We start from the raw sequence: 19,514 nt of genomic DNA, 5'->3' as shown, positions 1-19,514 counted from the left end.
GTACTACTTAAGTTTGGAAGGACTATAAAGGCCATTCAACGTCTGGATTCTTTCATCAAATGGGCTTTTGTTTGCCGGAGACAGACAATTGCATCAAGCGTGCCACCTCAGTAGGGCGAAGAACAAAATTAACTCTCATTGTTTTTAATTTTCTTTTGTCTTTCTTTTAGCATGTAAGGTATCATCAAATAATACGTAGTAATAAATAAATAAAACTAACATTATGGAATATAATATAGTACAACGATCAAACATACATAACATACATTATAGTATAAATTATGCTTCATTTTGAAGGATCATATGACAATATGACATACACATACATTATACTATTGTATGGTACCCTAAATATACAACATATATACCACTTTTGTATGAATATAACTGCCGGATATAAAACAGAAACCATTCCGACAAACCAGTAACTCACTATTTAGAGATCTGGAAGGCGCGTGGACCGTCGGTTTGGTTTTATGATGAGTGAAGATAGAGATCAGCAAGTTGATCCAAGGACTCAAAAGCGTCGTCGTTGTCGAGATTAGGATCACCATTATCAAGCATCCAAAGAAGGTGATCAAAGAGTACAACTTCACACATAATAGTAATAGAGATACTATTACTACAAGAATGTTGGTGGTCTGTTATTGGAGTTTGGTTGGATTTCTGAAGAAGAGCATTAAACAAAGGATGACTCAAGTACTTGGAATCGATCACGTAACGCCTTCTTGAACTCCCTACAAAGATAGTCTCGTATTCTTCTTCCTTAGTTGAGTTGTTGGATCTAAGACTGGTGTAGGAAGTTGATCTTTTCAATTTCAATTGCCTTGATAAACTCTTGCATTTCCTTAACATTAATTGTAGCTTCCTCATCTTATTTTTCCTGTTATAAACAATAATTGGCTCAAAAGAATTAGAAATCATAGAAAGATATATAATAAGATTATGAATAGATTAGGGTGACTCATAGAAATTGAAGAATAGATGAAGGTGACTTAATTATTATTAATTGAAGAATATACTCACATTGGAGCCATTTTCTAATAGAAATCCTACTGCTTAATTATTAATTATTACTACTATTATTGTTGTACCATTTTTATTTATTTATTTTGTAGTTGTGTGGGGGAAATGAAGTTGTTGGGTTCTAATCCACGAAAGTGGGACCGAAAGTCATCTTAGTATTTCAAGATAACAAAAAATGTTGTAGAAAATGTTGCTAAATTTAGGTGGGACGTTTTTATTTCGATTTTTGAAATTTATTACATTACATATGACATATCTATGTGAGAACATAAAAATTTACAAATATGTCAAAAACAGTTCCCTTCGATTCCTTATCTATTATAATATTTAATAACATGGAAGTTTAAAGCTTATATAGAGTGTCACGTGGCCCCTTTTAGCATTTCACATTTTTTTTCTTTATCTTAAAAGAAATTACGTTTCTGTTCATCAAAAAGATAAAATAACTGAAAACTTTCTTCACTCAAAATCCATTCCCATTTTCATGTTTTTGAAAGAGAATAAACTACCTTATTTTGTTACTGCTCAATCTCTCACGTCATTTTATTCTCTTGCGTATAAATTAGGAGCAAATAAACAATTCTGCTTGCATGGACCCGGTCCACCATAACATTAGTCTGGACCAGGGTAATTGTGTAATTTTATAGGGTTGATTAGGATGAGTTCGGTTGATTTCACGTGATCCAAAAAAACGGAAAACGCTGAACTAAACCCTAAAATCTCTCTCTTCCAACAGCTTCTCTCTCCTCTAGCAGCTTCTCTCTCTTCGAGCTTCAACAATGGAGGACGATTTAATCGATTTGAATATCGATTTAAATTGCGCAATAGAAGAAAAATTGTATAATTATGAAGGTAATATTCGAAACCTAATAACTACGAAGAATTATAGTAACTTTAATACTGATTGCGTAATTATTATTATTTTAGAAAATTTAGAGAATCATAGAGAAGTATACGACGTTGAAGATGAAGTTGAAGGCACATCTCAGCAAGTTATGGTTGCAGATCATTGTATTGAAGAAGGTATGATATAGTATCTCTTAATAAATATATAGTAACTGTTATGTTGATATAGTTATCCTTTATTTAATATAGATGCTATAATAGTGTACTACATACTAAAACAATAGCAATCCTAACATGATACTATTAAACATAAGTAAGGGCAGACAAAACATGATAATTTGACGACCACACTTGGCTAGACTAGGCTAGATTGGACTAGACTTTTATAACAATAATATTATTTTAATTGAAATAGGCAATGGACCGAGTTTTCTAGCTAGAAGCTTCACTAAGGAAGACGAGGTACGGACGCGATTCCGTAACCTCAGTTACCTGCGATATCGAGGAACGTTTGAATAAAAATAGGACACGGTGATCAATCCGGTCCGAGATAAAGGCCATGGGCTACCACCATGAACCCCAACTCCTGTTTGTCCGTCACTTTAGACGTGCACAGTCTAAAGCTATTGCTACTTAGTTTCACTTTGCATGATTTACAAATTGAAACCCTGCTATGACTCAACAATCACATAAGGCATACAATCCACATTTATTCACAACTGTTTTTATCTTGGAATTAAGTAAGTGATCACAAATGTATCAAACAAGACTCATTCCAATTAAATCCAACCTTTCCTTTAATACTGACCAACCCCTCTATATGGGTATAAGGTTTCAACTTACTAAACAAGGTCCTCAGCCCTCATAAAGTAGTGAAAAGCTAAAAGGGGACAACGATCAATCGATCTGAATCAATATATATATAAAATAATCTAGTGTTCCCAACCAACATGTTTGCATCAATCATCCATACTAACATGTTATAATTCTCATAACGAAATATATGTGTTCAACATGTCCATCCAACAATATTAAACATGAAATTCCAACATAATCAAGTTCATCAACAAATTTCAACTTGGTTTCAATAGATAACACACATTCCAAGCACACAGGTATGTACGTACCTTGTGTAAACAAACTACAAGACCACTTTAATAATTCAAAAGTCGCCTACAGAGAATTCTCCGCCTAAAAACAACCAATATAGACTCATATCAATTCATATTGAATTTTCAGCAACATTAGGGAGCTTCAAACCCCTCCTAAACATAATTAGAACTTTTCCCAATATCGAAACTTGAATATTTGGTTTCCTAGCATCATAATTATTATATTAATTATTGAAATTCGTTGAAAACTCTTCAAAGCATCATACTTTAAATTTCCAGCAATATAACTAATTTCAAACTACTCCAAAACATAATTAACATGTTTTAAATCATAAAAACAATGACTTTAATAATTCCTAAACATCCTACCATGATTTCAAAACTATTAAAACCTTAAAATTCATGCTTTAATAATTAAAAATCATTATTTCAAAGCAATTACATAATCTGAAAATTAAATTTATTATTTAAACATAATGTATAATCTGAAAATATAATTTAATCATAATAACTTATAATTTACATTCAATAAACATGAATTAAATCACTAAACTGATTAAAACCCTAACTTATATATTAATCAACCAAAACTGAAAATAATTAATTTGTAACATCAACACCAAATCTGAAAATTATAATTTAACTTAAAGATTAGTAATTTAATTTCAAGAAACATAAATTCAAATTAATAAACTTAATTAAAACATTTAAATAACTTAGGGTTTAAGAAATAACCAAAAGAGAGAGAAGGAGGAGTGCTGGCCGGCAGCATGGGCGGCGGCAGCGAGGAAACCGGGCGGCGGAGGAAGCTGGGCGGCAGAGGGAATCAGCGTCGACGACTGTTATGACCGGCGATGGTGGTTGCGTTGATGGTGAAGCAAGAAAAGAAGAAGGGGAAAGGATTCCACGTGAAAGAGGAGAGAGACGAAGCCGACGGGAAGCTGGGCGGCGACGAGAATCTGGGAGGTGGAGGAGAAGGGTGGCCGACAACAACAATGGTGGCAGCAAGGTGGTTCTCACCTACCGGAGGAGGAAAGGAGAAATAATAAGTTAGGAGATTTCGTAAAAAAAGACGAGAGAACAAGAGGAGGGAGGAGGAGTTACCGACGGCGAAGGAGAGACGGCGCGGTGGTCGTGAGTTGGTTGGCCGACGGTGGCGACGCAGCACAGATGGTGGTGGTTGGTGTTCGACAGAACTGAAAAGAGAGGGGGAGGAGAAAGCAACAGTTCACGTGAAGGGAAGGAAGGAGTGCTTGAGGTTTTACGTGAATAAGGATTGGGGTTATGGGTTGTTTGTTTTGGGCTTTATTAAATTGGGCTAGGATTAGAATTTAGTTTTAGGATTTGAATCCAAAACCGAATAAGATCGTTTTCTAAATTCAATCAATTTTCGTAATTCAAATTCTTTTCAACTTAATTCTAAAATTATTTTCGATTTCGTAAATCGTTGAAAATATTAAAATGTAATAAATAAATATACGTTAATTATGTATTTATTTTCAAAATTCATAAATTCTTATTTAAATATATTAAATATACGTTAAAATATATAAATAAAATATAATAAAATTACGGGGGATTACAATCTACCCCTCTTAAAAGAAGTTTCGTCCAGAAACTTGACACGAAAATTCACATATCTTTCCAAACTTTTCAACTTATTCTTATTGTAGAAGTACTTTGTGCCACTCTTGTGCACTCTTTTGCCGACTAAGAGTTACTTGTTATATTCACGAACACGTTTTCTTATGCGGAGGATCTATTTACTTGCATCAACATGTATAAGTTGCTAAGAATAAGCATAAAATGCAAAAAAATTGTTATACAAATAGGTAAAAAGCGCGAATTTCTATCGCATTCTACCCCTCTTAAAGAAAACGAGTTACGCCCTCGTAACTCATCTCAGGGAATACTTTGGATATTTCTATTTCAACGAATCATATCCCCAATGCTACATTTCCACTAAAATCGTAGCAAGATTTCTACACTTCTTTCCACACAATGCCTCAATAGGTGCCATCTTAAAGCTCACATAGTAACTATTGTTGCAAGAAATTCAATCGAATCTAGATGGTTCTCAACTACCCTTAAAGTCAATAGCATAGGCTCTCAATATATATTCCATAATTTGGTTAGTCCTCTCAGGCTGACCATCAATTGCAGGGTGGAAGGCAGTACTCTTTTTCAATGTTGTACCAAATTCAACTGGACCTTATTGCCAAAATTTCAGACTTTTGTGCTCGGTAAGGATCTTACATGTTTCCCTATAAGGTAATGTTTCCAAATATTCGCAGATAACACAATAGTAGCTAGCTTTAGGTCATGAGTAGGCTAATTAGTCCCATAGGGTTTCAACTAACGCGACAACATGTGCAGAGGTTAAATGTTCTTTTCAAACATGGAAAGTTTACTCCCATTTCTCACTCCACTTTAATTTCGATTCCTTTTTCAAACAGGTTGGTCATTGGTTTTTCTTTCTTCCAAAATTCTTTCACAACCTCCTATAATGGTCATCTAGGCTTAGAAAACTTCAAATATCGGACACGTTCTTTAGAGTAGGTCACTCACTTACAGCTTGAATCTTAGCAGGATCTACAGAAATTCCTTCTGTTCAACTTTTCCTTGTTACCGAACCTCATTACGCTTTTCATGGGTGTATAACTTTTGGGCTTAACTCTTAGCTCTTGCACCAATTCATGTATTTCTTTTCATCTATTCCAGACAACAAATGATTTCTAACGATCCTGGACCACTCAAATCTTCTCTTAAATTTATTCCCTTACGTAACATAGTTCTCAATCAATTTAGTCCTTCACTTTTCCGTCGGTGTCACTTATACACATATGACTTCAAGATTTGTATACTTCATTTAAAAACTAGATTATTTCTAAGCGTCTCCAAGTAATCCTCAAGTGTTTGTCATGCTCCTTCTCGTTCCTTGAATAAATCGGGATATCATCAATAACATAATAACGAACTTAATTCGGAATTCGTAGAAAATCTCATTCATCAAATCCATAATTAATGCAGGTGCATTGGTTAACCCAAAAGACGTTACTCTAAACCCTTAATGACAATAACGAATCCTAATGAGGTCTTAAGTATATTCTTATCTGCTACTCTCAATCGGTGGTACTTTAAACCCAAATCAGTCTTCGAAAACACACTCGCCCAATTCAATTGGTCCAATATGTCACCTATTCTAGGCAAGGGATACTTGTTCTTGATGGTGTTTAGCTCCCTAAAATCGATGCATAATTCCATACTCTTATCTTTCTCCTTAACAAACAACACAGGAGCTCCCCACGATGATGCACTAGGCCTAATATATTCCTTGACCAAACAACTCTTGCAACTGTGTCCTAATTAGCTCATTTCAGGAGGTGTCATGCTATACGGTGTTTCAGATATAGGTGTCGTTTCAGGATTTAACTCTATAGTGAACTCAAATGCTCTAGCTGGTGACATACTCGTAATTCCACTCGAAAACACATCAATGAATTCATTCACACTGGGAACATCCTCGATCTCCACTCCAACTTATTTACTCCCAACTAGAACACTACAGAGAAATAGCTCACACTCCCTATTCATCAATTTCCTCACTTGCATTACCGAAATAACTAAGGGTTATTGGACTTCTCAAAACGTCTATATGAGGTCAACCTTCTAATAGGGTTCCTTAAACTTACTTTCTGAATTTCACAGTCTATCTTAGCCTTGTAAAAACTTAGCCAATCCATCCCTAGGATTACATCTAGGTCCCTAAAATTAAACTTTTGTCAAATCAGAAGGGAGAATGCAATCTTTTGTCTTCAAAGGAAAGTTCTTAAATAATCTTATACACCTTATGGTTACACTAGTAGACATAATAACAGGTAAATCAATCATTCAAAATCTACTAACTTCAGACTCTTAATAACAGATGACAAAACGAAAGAATAAGTTGCTCCCGAATCAAATGATGTTTTAACTAGCACGGAGTTAATAGAAAAAGTACCATGAACTACGTCTGCAGAATGTTCAGCTTCATTTCTAGTCATCATGAACGGTTTGCCCAGAGCCTTATTCTGGTTGTTGTTCTCATTGGCAGACTTACTGTGGTTCCCTAGGTTATTCTGCGACCTTATAGGCTTCGAACTCTGATTTTTGGATTGGTTAAACCCTCGTTTCCCTTGGTTACCACTCTCACTACCATTCTGCTCCCTCCTGTGCTCAGTGAAGCACTCAAACTCTCTATGCCCCTTTTTTCTGACAGTAGTGGCAATTCACCAATTTTCCTTTACATTCCTTCCCAGGGTGGTTATTGTTGCACCTTTTGCACTGATACACTATCTCGGATTGACTTCTATTGTTGTGCCCCTGACTGTTTCCTCCTCGAAAATTTCCATTTCCATTCCTATTCTCATTCATATTCCTCTTGAAATTCCCTTGGTTTTCCCAGACATTAAACTCTTTTCTTTTCTCCCCAACAACATTTTTCTCGTCCCTTATGGACTGCAAACCATAAATATGAGCGGTTTTCTCATACACATTATCTAAAGATGTAAAGGTTTCTCCACCTAATCCCAACTGGATCTCATCGGTCAAACCTTGCTTAAACCTCAGAGCCTTTAACTCTTCTGTGGCTACAACCTCAGGTGCAAACCTCGACAGTATTATAAATTTGCTATAGTAATCGGCAATGGTCATGCTTCCATCCTAAGGTTTATGTATTCTTGTGCCTTTTGCTTTCTCATAAAAGGAGGATAAAACTTTTCCTTAGGGCAGTAACAAACGAATCTCAATTGAATCCCTCAACAGCGCTAAGTCTAGCCCCATTTTCTCTCAACCATAAATCAGCTTCATCTTTCAAGTACAGTACAACTTGACCCACTCTCATGTTCTTAAGACATTTCACAGGCCCAAACGGTTTCTCAAACTCTCTAACCCAGTTCTCTAAAAAGGTAAGACCAGTTTTCCCCTTAAAGTATGGTGACTTAACTTTGGCTAGTCTCTCGAACATGTCCCCAGCAGAATCGGGACGCTCAGTTCTCTCTTGGGTCAGCTTTTCCGTCAAGAGCCGAATAGCAACAACTAAGTCATTATTGTTGGCCATTCTATAACACGATCTGACATTAATATACTCCATCTTAGGTTCTAAACACTACTTACACGTCATTCTATATCAAGCAATATTTGATTTGACCATAGAGATCGCCTCAATAAACAATATTCACATAAAATCATTTACGAAGGTGCAATAATCATTGCAAAATAATCTTCCTCGATGATTCGTTAAAGACATTCACATAAAGGACATCCGATCGAGGGAAAACAAATCAAATTCAATCATCACAAATAATAATAATAATAATAAAAGAAATTATTCATCTTCGCGTGCCCAAACTAAATCATTGACCACTTGTATAATTAAATATTTAACTTTAATTCCTCAAAAGAAACTTGTATTCCTCAAAAGAAACTTTTATTCCTCAAAAGAATATTAATAACAATTTCTAAACCATAATAACGTACTTGTCCCAAAATAAAATAAAAGCGCTATGCAATAAAATTAAACTACCGTTGGGCGACTTGTCCCACATTATCAATCTTGTTCTTTGATTCCTTATAACTTTCTGGAGTAAAAGGGCTCGTATTTAAATTCATCCTCATCCTCGGTATTAAAATATTAAGCTAGTTTTCTCTGCCTTGTGGATCTTCGTAGTCTTTGAGAGTGAGGTCATCCTCCTCTGGCTTAGTATCACTACATTGTAAATATCAACTCTAGTATGCCCTCTAGCACGGTCAAACTCACGAAGGACTTCCTCATCCCTATCAGGGTCTCCTGTTCTTAATATATGACGCATTGTGCGTTCAAAGCTGGTGTAACTATTAATGCCAGACTCATAATCCATTTCATTCTCATGATCACTTAGTACAATTGGGTTGCTCTTGAATCCTAGCAAGATATTCACATCTAAACACCGCTTTCTCACAAAAATATCAGTGCTCTATATATCGATCTTTCTCGAGAGATCCTATGTTGGTGTACTTGAAAATAAATATTTTATTCCTGAAATGAACAATTTCAGGTCTCACTAATAACTTCCCAACCAAATCATAATCAAAATTCGATAACACAATAAGTTTGGTGGAAGCAAACAATTTCTATTATGCACATATAATTGCAACATTTAAACAATAAACACATGCACGTACATAACAATTAATTTCTTATGCTAGAATTAACTAGCTACTAATGCACATGTAATTCTATCTTATATGCCCTTCTCATACTACCCATCTCTCGTAAACTAAAACATTGAAGTAATCTAAATAATAATATAAAACGAGAATAATGATAGGAAAATAAGAAAATCAAATAATAAATAAACATAAATATAAAATCAATAAATTAAATAAATTTAAAAAATTCGTAGCGAATAAAATCGTAAATGAAGTTATTAATTCGAAAAAAGAATTTATATTTCCTAAAACAAAGACTTATAACCTCTTAAAGCAACTAAAAATTTCGAACTTCTTTAAAAGTTGTACCAATTTTTTGAATCATACATAATATGAAAATAAAAATTTCGAAACTAATAAATAAGTTAATGTTATATACTTTCAAACAAGATAAAAGGAATTCGGCCCCCAAAAAAAAATACCAATTTTTTTTTAACACTATAATGCGTAGGAGCTCGATTTTAAGACATTTATTTTAAATACTAGATAGTTAGGCGCCTAAAAATTTATTAAAGTAAAACCTTAGCTCTCATACCAATTTGTAACATACCGACAATTCGCTTTTTCTAAAATAACCCTTTTTATAAATATAGCTATAGAGAATTATCAAAGTATTATCGCCCGTGTGAAAACGTAACGGCTTATTCAGAATTTTGCAGCGGAAAACATAAAACTAACTTTTAGGTTTATAAATAATCGATTACATATTAAGTCCAAAAACCACTTAACGGAAATAAGGAAATACGAATAGTACGGCAAATTTCAAGTCCAAATTAACAAACCAAATCACTTAGCAAAACAAATCTAAATACAAGCTCTCTAATCCCGATCTCAATGATGCATCATCTTCAAACCTGTAGATGGGCAACACTTATAGATCCTTAGAGACTGCTCACCAAAGATGGGTCATCACAGGATCAATAAGGCATAGCCATGATCAACACACACAAACAAAGCACGTAATCAGCAAAGCTGAGTACTACATACTAAAACAATAGCAATCCTAACATGATACTATTAAACATAAGTAAGGGCAGACAAAACATGATAATTTGACGACCACACTTGGCTAGACTAGGCTAGACTGGACTAGACTTTTATAACAATAATATTATTTTAATTGAAATAGGCAATGGACCGAGTTTTCTAGCTAGAAGCTTCACTAAGGAAGACGAGGTACGGACGCGATTCCGTAACCTCAGTTACCTGCGATATCGAGGAACGTTTGAATAAAAATAGGACACGGTGATCAATCCGGTCCGAGATAAAGGCCATGGGCTACCACCATGAACCCCAACTCCTGTTTGTCCGTCACTTTAGACGTGCACAGTCTAAAGCTATTGCTACTTAGTTTCACTTTGCATGATTTACAAATTGAAACCCTGCTATGACTCAACAATCACATAAGGCATACAATCCACATTTATTCACAACTGTTTTTATCTTGGAATTAAGTAAGTGATCACAAATGTATCAAACAAGACTCATTCCAATTAAATCCAACCTTTCCTTTAATACTGACCAACCCCTCTATATGGGTATAAGGTTTCAACTTACTAAACAAGGTCCTCAGCCCTCATAAAGTAGTGAAAAGCTAAAAGGGGACAACGATCAATCGATCTGAATCAATATATATATAAAATAATCTAGTGTTCCCAACCAACATGTTTGCATCAATCATCCATACTAACATGTTATAATTCTCATAACGAAATATATGTGTTCAACATGTCCATCCAACAATATTAAACATGAAATTCCAACATAATCAAGTTCATCAACAAATTTCAACTTGGTTTCAATAGATAACACACATTCCAAGCACACAGGTATGTACGTACCTTGTGTAAACAAACTACAAGACCACTTTAATAATTCAAAAGTCGCCTACAGAGAATTCTCCGCCTAAAAACAACCAATATAGACTCATATCAATTCATATTGAATTTTCAGCAACATTAGGGAGCTTCAAACCCCTCCTAAACATAATTAGAACTTTTCCCAATATCGAAACTTGAATATTTGGTTTCCTAGCATCATAATTATTATATTAATTATTGAAATTCGTTGAAAACTCTTCAAAGCATCATACTTTAAATTTCCAGCAATATAACTAATTTCAAACTACTCCAAAACATAATTAACATGTTTTAAATCATAAAAACAATGACTTTAATAATTCCTAAACATCCTACCATGATTTCAAAACTATTAAAACCTTAAAATTCATGCTTTAATAATTAAAAATCATTATTTCAAAGCAATTACATAATCTGAAAATTAAATTTATTATTTAAACATAATGTATAATCTGAAAATATAATTTAATCATAATAACTTATAATTTACATTCAATAAACATGAATTAAATCACTAAACTGATTAAAACCCTAACTTATATATTAATCAACCAAAACTGAAAATAATTAATTTGTAACATCAACACCAAATCTGAAAATTATAATTTAACTTAAAGATTAGTAATTTAATTTCAAGAAACATAAAATCAAATTAATAAACTTAATTAAAACATTTAAATAACTTAGGGTTTAAGAAATAACCAAAAGAGTGAGAAGGAGGAGTGCTGGCCGGCAGCATGGGCGGCGGCAGCGAGGAAACCGGGCGGCGGAGGAAGCTGGGCGGCAGAGGGAATCAGCGTCGACGGCTGTTATGACCGGCGATGGTGGTTGCGTTGATGGTGAAGCAAGAAAAGAAGAAGGGGAAAGGATTCCACGTGAAAGAGGAGAGAGATGAAGCCGACGGGAAGCTGGGCGGCTTCGAGAATCTGGGAGGTGTAGGAGAAGGGTGGCCGACAACAACAATGGTGGCAGCAAGGTGGTTCTCACCTACCGGAGGAGGAAAGGAGAAACAATAAGTTAGGAGATTTCGAAAAAAAAGACGAGAGAACAGGAGGAGGGAGGAGGAGTTACCGACGGCGAAGGAGAGACGGCGCGGTGGTCGTGAGTTGGTTGGCCGACGGTGGCGACGCAGCACAGATGGTGGTGGTTGGTGTTCGACAGAACTGAAAAGAGAGGGGGAGGAGAAAGCAACAGTTCACGTGAAGGGAAGGAAGGAGTGTTTGAGGTTTTACGTGAATAAGGATTGGGGTTATGGGTTGTTTGTTTTGGGCTTTATTAAATTGGGCTAGGATTAGAATTTAGTTTTAGGATTTGAATCCAAAACCGAATAAGATCGTTTTCTAAATTCAATCAATTTTCGTAATTCAAATTCTTTTCAACTTAAAATTCTAAAATTATTTTCGATTTCGTAAATCGTTGAAAATATTAAAATGTAATAAATAAATATACGTTAATTATGTATTTATTTTCAAAATTCATAAATTCTTATTTAAATATATTAAATATACGTTAAAATATATAAATAAAATATAATAAAATTACGGGGGATTACAAGAATTATATTTACAGTAAAGTAACTTTAACTTATAAAAAGTAACTATATTAACTGTAGAGTAACTATCAAATAAGGAAGAAACTATTTTTGAAAGAAACCATAACATATCAAGAGTAACTATATACAATGAGGAGTAACTATTACGTATAAGCACAAACAATATTAACTGTAGAGTAACTATAACATGTAAAGAGGACTATATATATAGTAAAGTAACTATAACATATAACAAGTAACTATATTAAATTTTAGGAAAATGTGGTAATATTAATCCAACCTTTTGCCGATTTTCTTTTATTAAGCCCACCTACGACATATTTTTTAATAATCCCACCTTTACTACCCAACAACTTTTATTGGGCCTAACGGGTCATAAACCTATCGAAGACGATAATATGTTCATACGTGGCAGTACTCTCTATCTCTATATTTAGTCATTATCATCAATTCATCACCATCTCGATGACTTTTTCACCGGTTATCGATCACTTAAGCGCAATAAAAGTCGTTGGGTAGTAAAGGTGGGATTATTAAAAAATATGTCGTAGGTGGGATTAATAAAAGAAAATTGGCCAAAGGTTGGATTAATATTACCAAACTTTTCTAAATTTTAAATAACTATTATATATAAACAGTAACTTTTTAAACTGTAGAGTAATTTTATCTTAAAAAGAGAAACTATATTTATAGTACAGTAACTATAACTTATAAAGAATTACTAAGCTAATATTTGTATTTGTACAGGTTCAATAATACATTCAATTGATACAAACCACAACATCTTTGAAAATCCAAATAATGAGCAGCAACAAAACATTGATAAAGAATTAGATGGCAGTTTAATTGGAGAAGCAAGGAAAACAACCGATGAGATTTATGATCTATATTGCAAACATGCTGCTATTATTGGTTTTAGTGTACGAAAAGGGAAGAATAGATATAAAGAAGGAACCGCAATTGTTAATGGAAAATACTTCTACAGCTCTGCTGCTGGAATAAGAGACCCTCCTAAAAACAAAGAACTAAAAAATGAAGATGATCAATCAGATGCAAAGAAGAAATAAAGGAGAAAGAGAGTTATGATAACAAGAACAAAATGTGAAGCTCAAATATTTGCAAAGAAGAATGAAAATGGAGATTTTGAAATAGAAAAGCATGTAGTGTTACATAATCACCCATTAACAAGAGAAATAAGTAATTATCTCCACCGATCGGAACGACAAATGACTGAGCCTAAACAAGAAGCTATTGAGGCAATGTCAGAATGTGGTCTAAGACCAATGGAGTCTTATAGATATATGTCAACAGAAACTGGTGGAGAAGACTGTGTAGGTCATACGATGATTGATCATCTAAACTATTGCTACAAGTTAAAAATGAAGCAAATTGATGGCAAGGATTAACAAACACTAGTGAACAAACTGGTGGATTCACAGAAACTGGTGGAGAAGACTGTGTAGGTCATACGATGATTGATCATCTAAACTATTGCTAAAAGTTAAAAATGAAGCAAATTGATGGCAAGGATTCACAAACACTAGTGAACAAACTGTATGACTTACAATCAATAGATCCTGAGTTCTTTTTCAGAGTAAGACTCAATGATGAAGGAAAAGTCGAGTGTCTATTTTGGAGGGATTCTATGATGAGAGAAAATTACAAAATATATGGAGATGTTTTAGTTTTTGATACTACATTCAGAACCAATAAGTACAATCTCATATGTGCTCCATTTGTTGGTATCAATAACCATTGGAAAAACCCAATGTTTGCTTGTGCTTTCATTGGGGATGAAACCACATAATCTTTCGTTTGGGTGTTTGAAACTTTTCTGAAGGCTATGGAAGGAAAGCACCCTATATCAATTTTCACTGATCAAGATGCAGCTATTGCTGCTGGAATAGAACATGTACCTCTTCATATATTATAGTTATTGTCTATTACATATAGTAACTGTTTGTATCAGTATATATTGAAATAACTATAACTTTTACATATAATTACTCTTTATATTTTATAGTTACCCTTTTTTGAAAATAGTAACTCTTTATAAAATATAGTTACTGAGTATAACTAAAAACATTAATATATATATTGAGAATAACTATAACTATAACTTTACATAAAATTACTATTTATTGTTTATAGTTACCCTTCTTTACATATAGTAACTCTTAATGTAATATAGTTACTCTTTCAGAAAATACTATATTTTTTTCTGCCGGTATACTTTCTTCACAAAGAAGTAAAAGTACAAACCATGATGTTGGATTTAAAGAAAATAAAAGTACAACATTAACAGAGTTCTATAGTATTTTTCAAGCTACAATACATCGATGGAGAAAAACCGAAGAAAAAGACGACTTTGACTGTACAAGAGGAATACCTACTTCAGAGCTAAGTATGAGTGCTATATTAAAACAGGCAGCAAATGTATACACGATAACACTTTTCCGTGATTTTGAAGAAGACTTCAAGCTTTCTGTGGCAAGTAGTGCAAAGTTCAAAGGAAATGTTGGAAGAACAATGTATTTTGAAGTGCGGATAGAAGGAATAACAAGTAAAAAAACTATAAATATTTATTTAATATTTGGAGTAGATGTTTTTTTGAATAATATTATTTTATATGTAAATAATCTAACAGGATCAAGGCAAGAAGTTCAATTCAAAATGGAAGATTCAACCGTCACTTGCACATGCAAAAACTTTGAAGAATCTGAATGGTTGTGCTTTCATTGTTTGCGAATATTGCATTTACATTCAATCAATATAATTCCAGATCGTTACATAACAACAAGATGGACTAGATATGCAAAGAAACAGATATGGGAAAGGGTTGATACAATAAAAAGGGAGAAAGGTGAAATCAACAATTTTACTGGTTGGAGATTACATATGATCAGAAGGTAATTTTTTCAATATACATTAGTTCATTTTCATATAGTTACAATTACAGTTGATATTTATTTAACACTTAAACTTTATATCACAGATACTATAACTTAATTTTGAAAGGGCATAAGATAGCAAAGGCCAGAAAATTTATTGAGGAGAAGTTTAAAACGGATAATAAAGCAGTTGATGAAATCATAAAAAAGGAAGAAGAAAGGAAGGCAAAAGAAGAAGCTGCAAAGATAGCAGAACAAGAAAAGGCAAAAGCTGAAGCACAACGAGAAACACAAGACGGGGAATCAACTAATTATGAAATAACAATTGTGCTTGATCCTGATCGCGCTAATATTAAAGGAAAGAGTAAGAAGAGAATAAAGGGTCAATATGACAGTTACAAGCAGCCATCAAAGAAAGGAAAAAAGAAACACAAAGAATTTGGATCCAAGACACCAAATATTCAATTATTTACACCTAAAGAACAACTATTTTAGTGATATTTTTGTTTTATTATCATATACAGTTACTTCAACATTTTTAAACAAATTTATTGAGTGTTTATACTATAGTTTTCCTTTACATTACATAGTTACTATTCTGAACGTATAGTAACTCTTTGTAAAACACACAATTTTTATTTATCAAGTAAAAAATACAAAAAGAAAGTAACTATATCTTGTAAAGGGTAACTATATATATATATATATATATATATATGTAATTGAGTAAATGCGTAACTTATAATTTATACACAAATTTATTGAGTGTTTATACCATAGTTTTCCTTTACATTACATAGTTACTATTCTGAACGTATAGTAACTCTTTGAAAGAAACACAACTTTTATTTATCAAGTAATAAAATGCAAAAAAATAGAGTAACTATATCTTATTAAAGATAACTATATCTGTGAGATAGTAACTATTATGATTTATACACAAAATTATTCACTGTTTATATATGCTAACTCTTCACATTTAGTGGTTACCCTTCTTTACATATAGTAACTCTTTATAAAATATAGTTACTATTCTGAAAATATAGTAACTTTTTTATGCAATCAAAATGACTTATAGTAACTATCTGTTTATCAAGTAATAAAATACAAAAAAAAAAAGAGTAACTATATCTTATTAAAGATAACTACATCTGTAAGATAGTAACTATTATGATTTATACACAAAATTATTCACTGTTTATATATGCTAACTCTTCACATTTAGTGGTTACCCTTCTGTACATATAGCAACTCTTTATAAAATATAGTTACTATTTTGAAAATATGGTAACTTTCTTTATGCAATCAAAATGACTTATAAATTTATAAGAGTAACTATATTTTTATAAAGGTAACTATTTCATTAAAATAGAAACTATATTTATACTGAGTAAATTGAACAATATCACACAGATACTGCAGAAGTTATAATCACTCTCATATATCAAACAATTAAAAATCACTAAGAGTAACTATATCGAAATTAGAATTAATTGTACTTTCTAAAAAGTAATTTGACTACACACTAACACTAAAAATTAAATTGTTTTTCCACCAATAATAATTATTAACCACGTGAAGCACCTCGTCCACGTCCCCTACCGCATCTACCTCCTCTGGTGCGTCTCCCGCCTTTGTCGCGTCCTTTATCTTCAACAATGACATTTGGCTCAGCATCATCATCTGTTTCAACATCTTTTGATTTCCTTGCTGAATTAACTCTTGCCACAATTTCAATTTTTGAAGGGCCATTTAGGTATTTCTGAGTCAACTCTTCCCTTTGTTTAATTAGGGCATCCAAAACATCTTGTTTCCTGTTTTCCCTGAATGCAACCATTGTTTCAGAAATTCATCCTTGCAAACATTCAACTTTGACAACACAATGATGCCACACATACAAGTCCTGAGAAACTTCCTGAAATCTTCCTGCAAATATTTGAAAAGCAACTATTAGAATAAAAACAGTAACTATGATAACAAAACAATAACTATAAAGAATGAAGAGAGAATATAAATAACATTAATTAATTTTAACATAAAAACTTACATTTGCCAAGGGATCAAAGTCAAAAATCCCAACACCATCTTGTACAGTTTCAACACCATGAAAGACCATCATAAACATCATCAAATAGACACAACCGTCTTTGTCATAAGCACCTCGCTTCCAATCACCACCGACCGGGATAAATGTGAAGCTTCTAATATCTTCATGATGAATGTTATCCATATCTTTCAATAGTTTTTTCAATGAAGAACACTGTACAAAACAAAGTATTTGTATTCAATAAGGACTGGAATATAAGGGTAACAATTAGAATCATATAGTAACCATTAAAATCATATAGTAACTATTACCAACATATAGTAACCTTTGGAATCATATAGTAACTATTGTACACATAACTATTTGTAAAATAGTATAGTAACTATTGCACAACATATAGTAACCTTTCAAATAATATAGTAACTATAGTACACATAGAGTATCCTATTAAATCAGACAGTAACTATTTATAAGACATAATTACTGTTTTAAAGTTAAAATTACTTTCTAAATTAAAAAAGATAGTAATTATTTTAAAAACATAGTTCCTGTTTTAAACAAATAGTAACCTTTTTAAAAATATAGTTCCTCTAAAAAACTAAGACTAATATAAGGGTAACTATAACATTTATAAAGTAACTACAATAAATATAAGGTAGCTATAAAAAAAACTTACCAAGACAGAAAAAGATTTCTTCCTTTCTTCAAACTCTTTTGGATCAAGAAGCATATTATCAATGAAATAGACACTTTTGTCTTTCATACTAAGCACAAGCAGGTAATAATGCTTCGGGTCTTCAATTAGAACAGGAGCAAAAATCTATATAAAAAAGAAAAACAACAGATTACAACTACAAGAAAGGAGACAAAAAAAAAAGAAAATAATATGGTTATATAAAGAAAATATAAATCATACCATATTACAATCTTTCAACGATTTAATTCCATTAATATCTCTTACACCATAATTAAGACAAACAGACAATTCAGACTAGATTTTTGCATCATCTGGTTTCTCAATCAATGCAGCAACATATTTCTGCAAATGAATATTAAAAGAAAAATTAAACAAAGGCCAAAATTTTTTAAAATAATTAACATTCTATATTATTAAAAATATAACTTACACAATATGTGCCACCTAAAAACAGCTTCTGAGGACAACCAGCAGGATTCCTTTCATTTTCATTCAATAAGAAAGCCCATGCTTCAATATGAATCAAAATAATATCAAATGTAGAAGGGAGTGTCCACATGTCATCTTTTGCTACCGCAATAAAATGATTGTATTCAATAACTTTATCACTGAAAAACATAAAAAAGAAACAATAACTATGTCAGAAATATTATAAAGATTACTATAATAAATAAAAAGTAACAATAGAATATAAAAGGTAACTATAGTAAATAAAAGGATACTACAGTATATAAAAGGTAACTATAAAGTATCGAGTAACTATAGGATACAAAAGGTAACTATAGTATATGAAAGGTTACTATAAAGTACAGAGGTAACTATAGCATTCAAATGGTAACTATATAGTATAAAAGGTAAATACTATATATAAAAGATAACTATAATGTATAAAAGGTAACTACAAAATATAAAAAGAAAACTATATAGTATACAAAGAAACTATAGTATATAATAGGTAACTATATCAAATATAAAGTTATAACAAATATTAAGTTACTATAACAAATATAAAGATACTATATCAAATATAAAGTTACTATAACACATATACAGAAAACCAATAAATTATGAAATGAAAAAATTTCTACTTACTCATTCAAAATACCCTCTCCATTAGACAAAGCAGCAAAATCCACAACTTCTTGAACAAATGCTGGAAGATGTCTCATTAAATCTTCAAATGCAATCATAAACGTAGACATGAACAACACGTTTTCCTCTATGCCATAGACACTGACATCCACTTTTGATACAAC

The 19,514-nt window shown here is 32.4% G+C and overlaps 2 protein-coding genes across 2 annotated transcripts; one reads left to right on the top strand and one right to left on the bottom strand.

The window, feature by feature from the left end:
- Positions 1-196: 196 nt before the first annotated feature.
- LOC130466072 (auxin-responsive protein SAUR77) lies at positions 197-1,173 on the bottom strand. Its single transcript, XM_056834807.1, has 2 exons — positions 1,027-1,173; positions 197-883 (listed from the first exon to the last, which is right to left on the bottom strand). Exons 1-2 carry the CDS (start codon positions 1,035-1,037, stop codon positions 475-477), a joined length of 420 nt encoding a protein of 139 aa, XP_056690785.1. The 5' UTR covers positions 1,038-1,173; the 3' UTR covers positions 197-474.
- Positions 1,174-15,290: 14,117 nt separating this feature from the next.
- Positions 15,291-16,134, top strand: LOC130466071 (protein FAR1-RELATED SEQUENCE 1-like). The gene is made up of 2 exons (XM_056834806.1): positions 15,291-15,532; positions 15,619-16,134. The coding sequence occupies exons 1-2, from the start codon at positions 15,297-15,299 to the stop codon at positions 16,007-16,009; spliced, it is 627 nt and encodes a 208-aa protein (XP_056690784.1). The 5' UTR covers positions 15,291-15,296; the 3' UTR covers positions 16,010-16,134.
- The last annotated feature ends 3,380 nt before the right edge of the window (positions 16,135-19,514 follow it).

The sequence above is a fragment of the Spinacia oleracea genome, chromosome 1, assembly GCF_020520425.1.
Source record: "Spinacia oleracea cultivar Varoflay chromosome 1, BTI_SOV_V1, whole genome shotgun sequence".
NCBI lineage: Eukaryota > Viridiplantae > Streptophyta > Magnoliopsida > Caryophyllales > Amaranthaceae > Spinacia > Spinacia oleracea.
Note: the sequence above shows the minus strand (reverse complement) of the source record. Positions and strands in the feature narration are given on the sequence as shown.

Excerpts from the sequence above, each read along its gene's own strand:
- LOC130466071 (XM_056834806.1), top strand. The coding sequence starts at position 15,297 with ATGGAAGATTCAACCGTCACTTGCACATGCAAAAACTTTGAAGAATCT. Across the intron at positions 15,533-15,618 it reads AGATTACATATGATCAGAAG|ATACTATAACTTAATTTTGA; the intron begins GTAATTTTTTCA and ends TTTATATCACAG.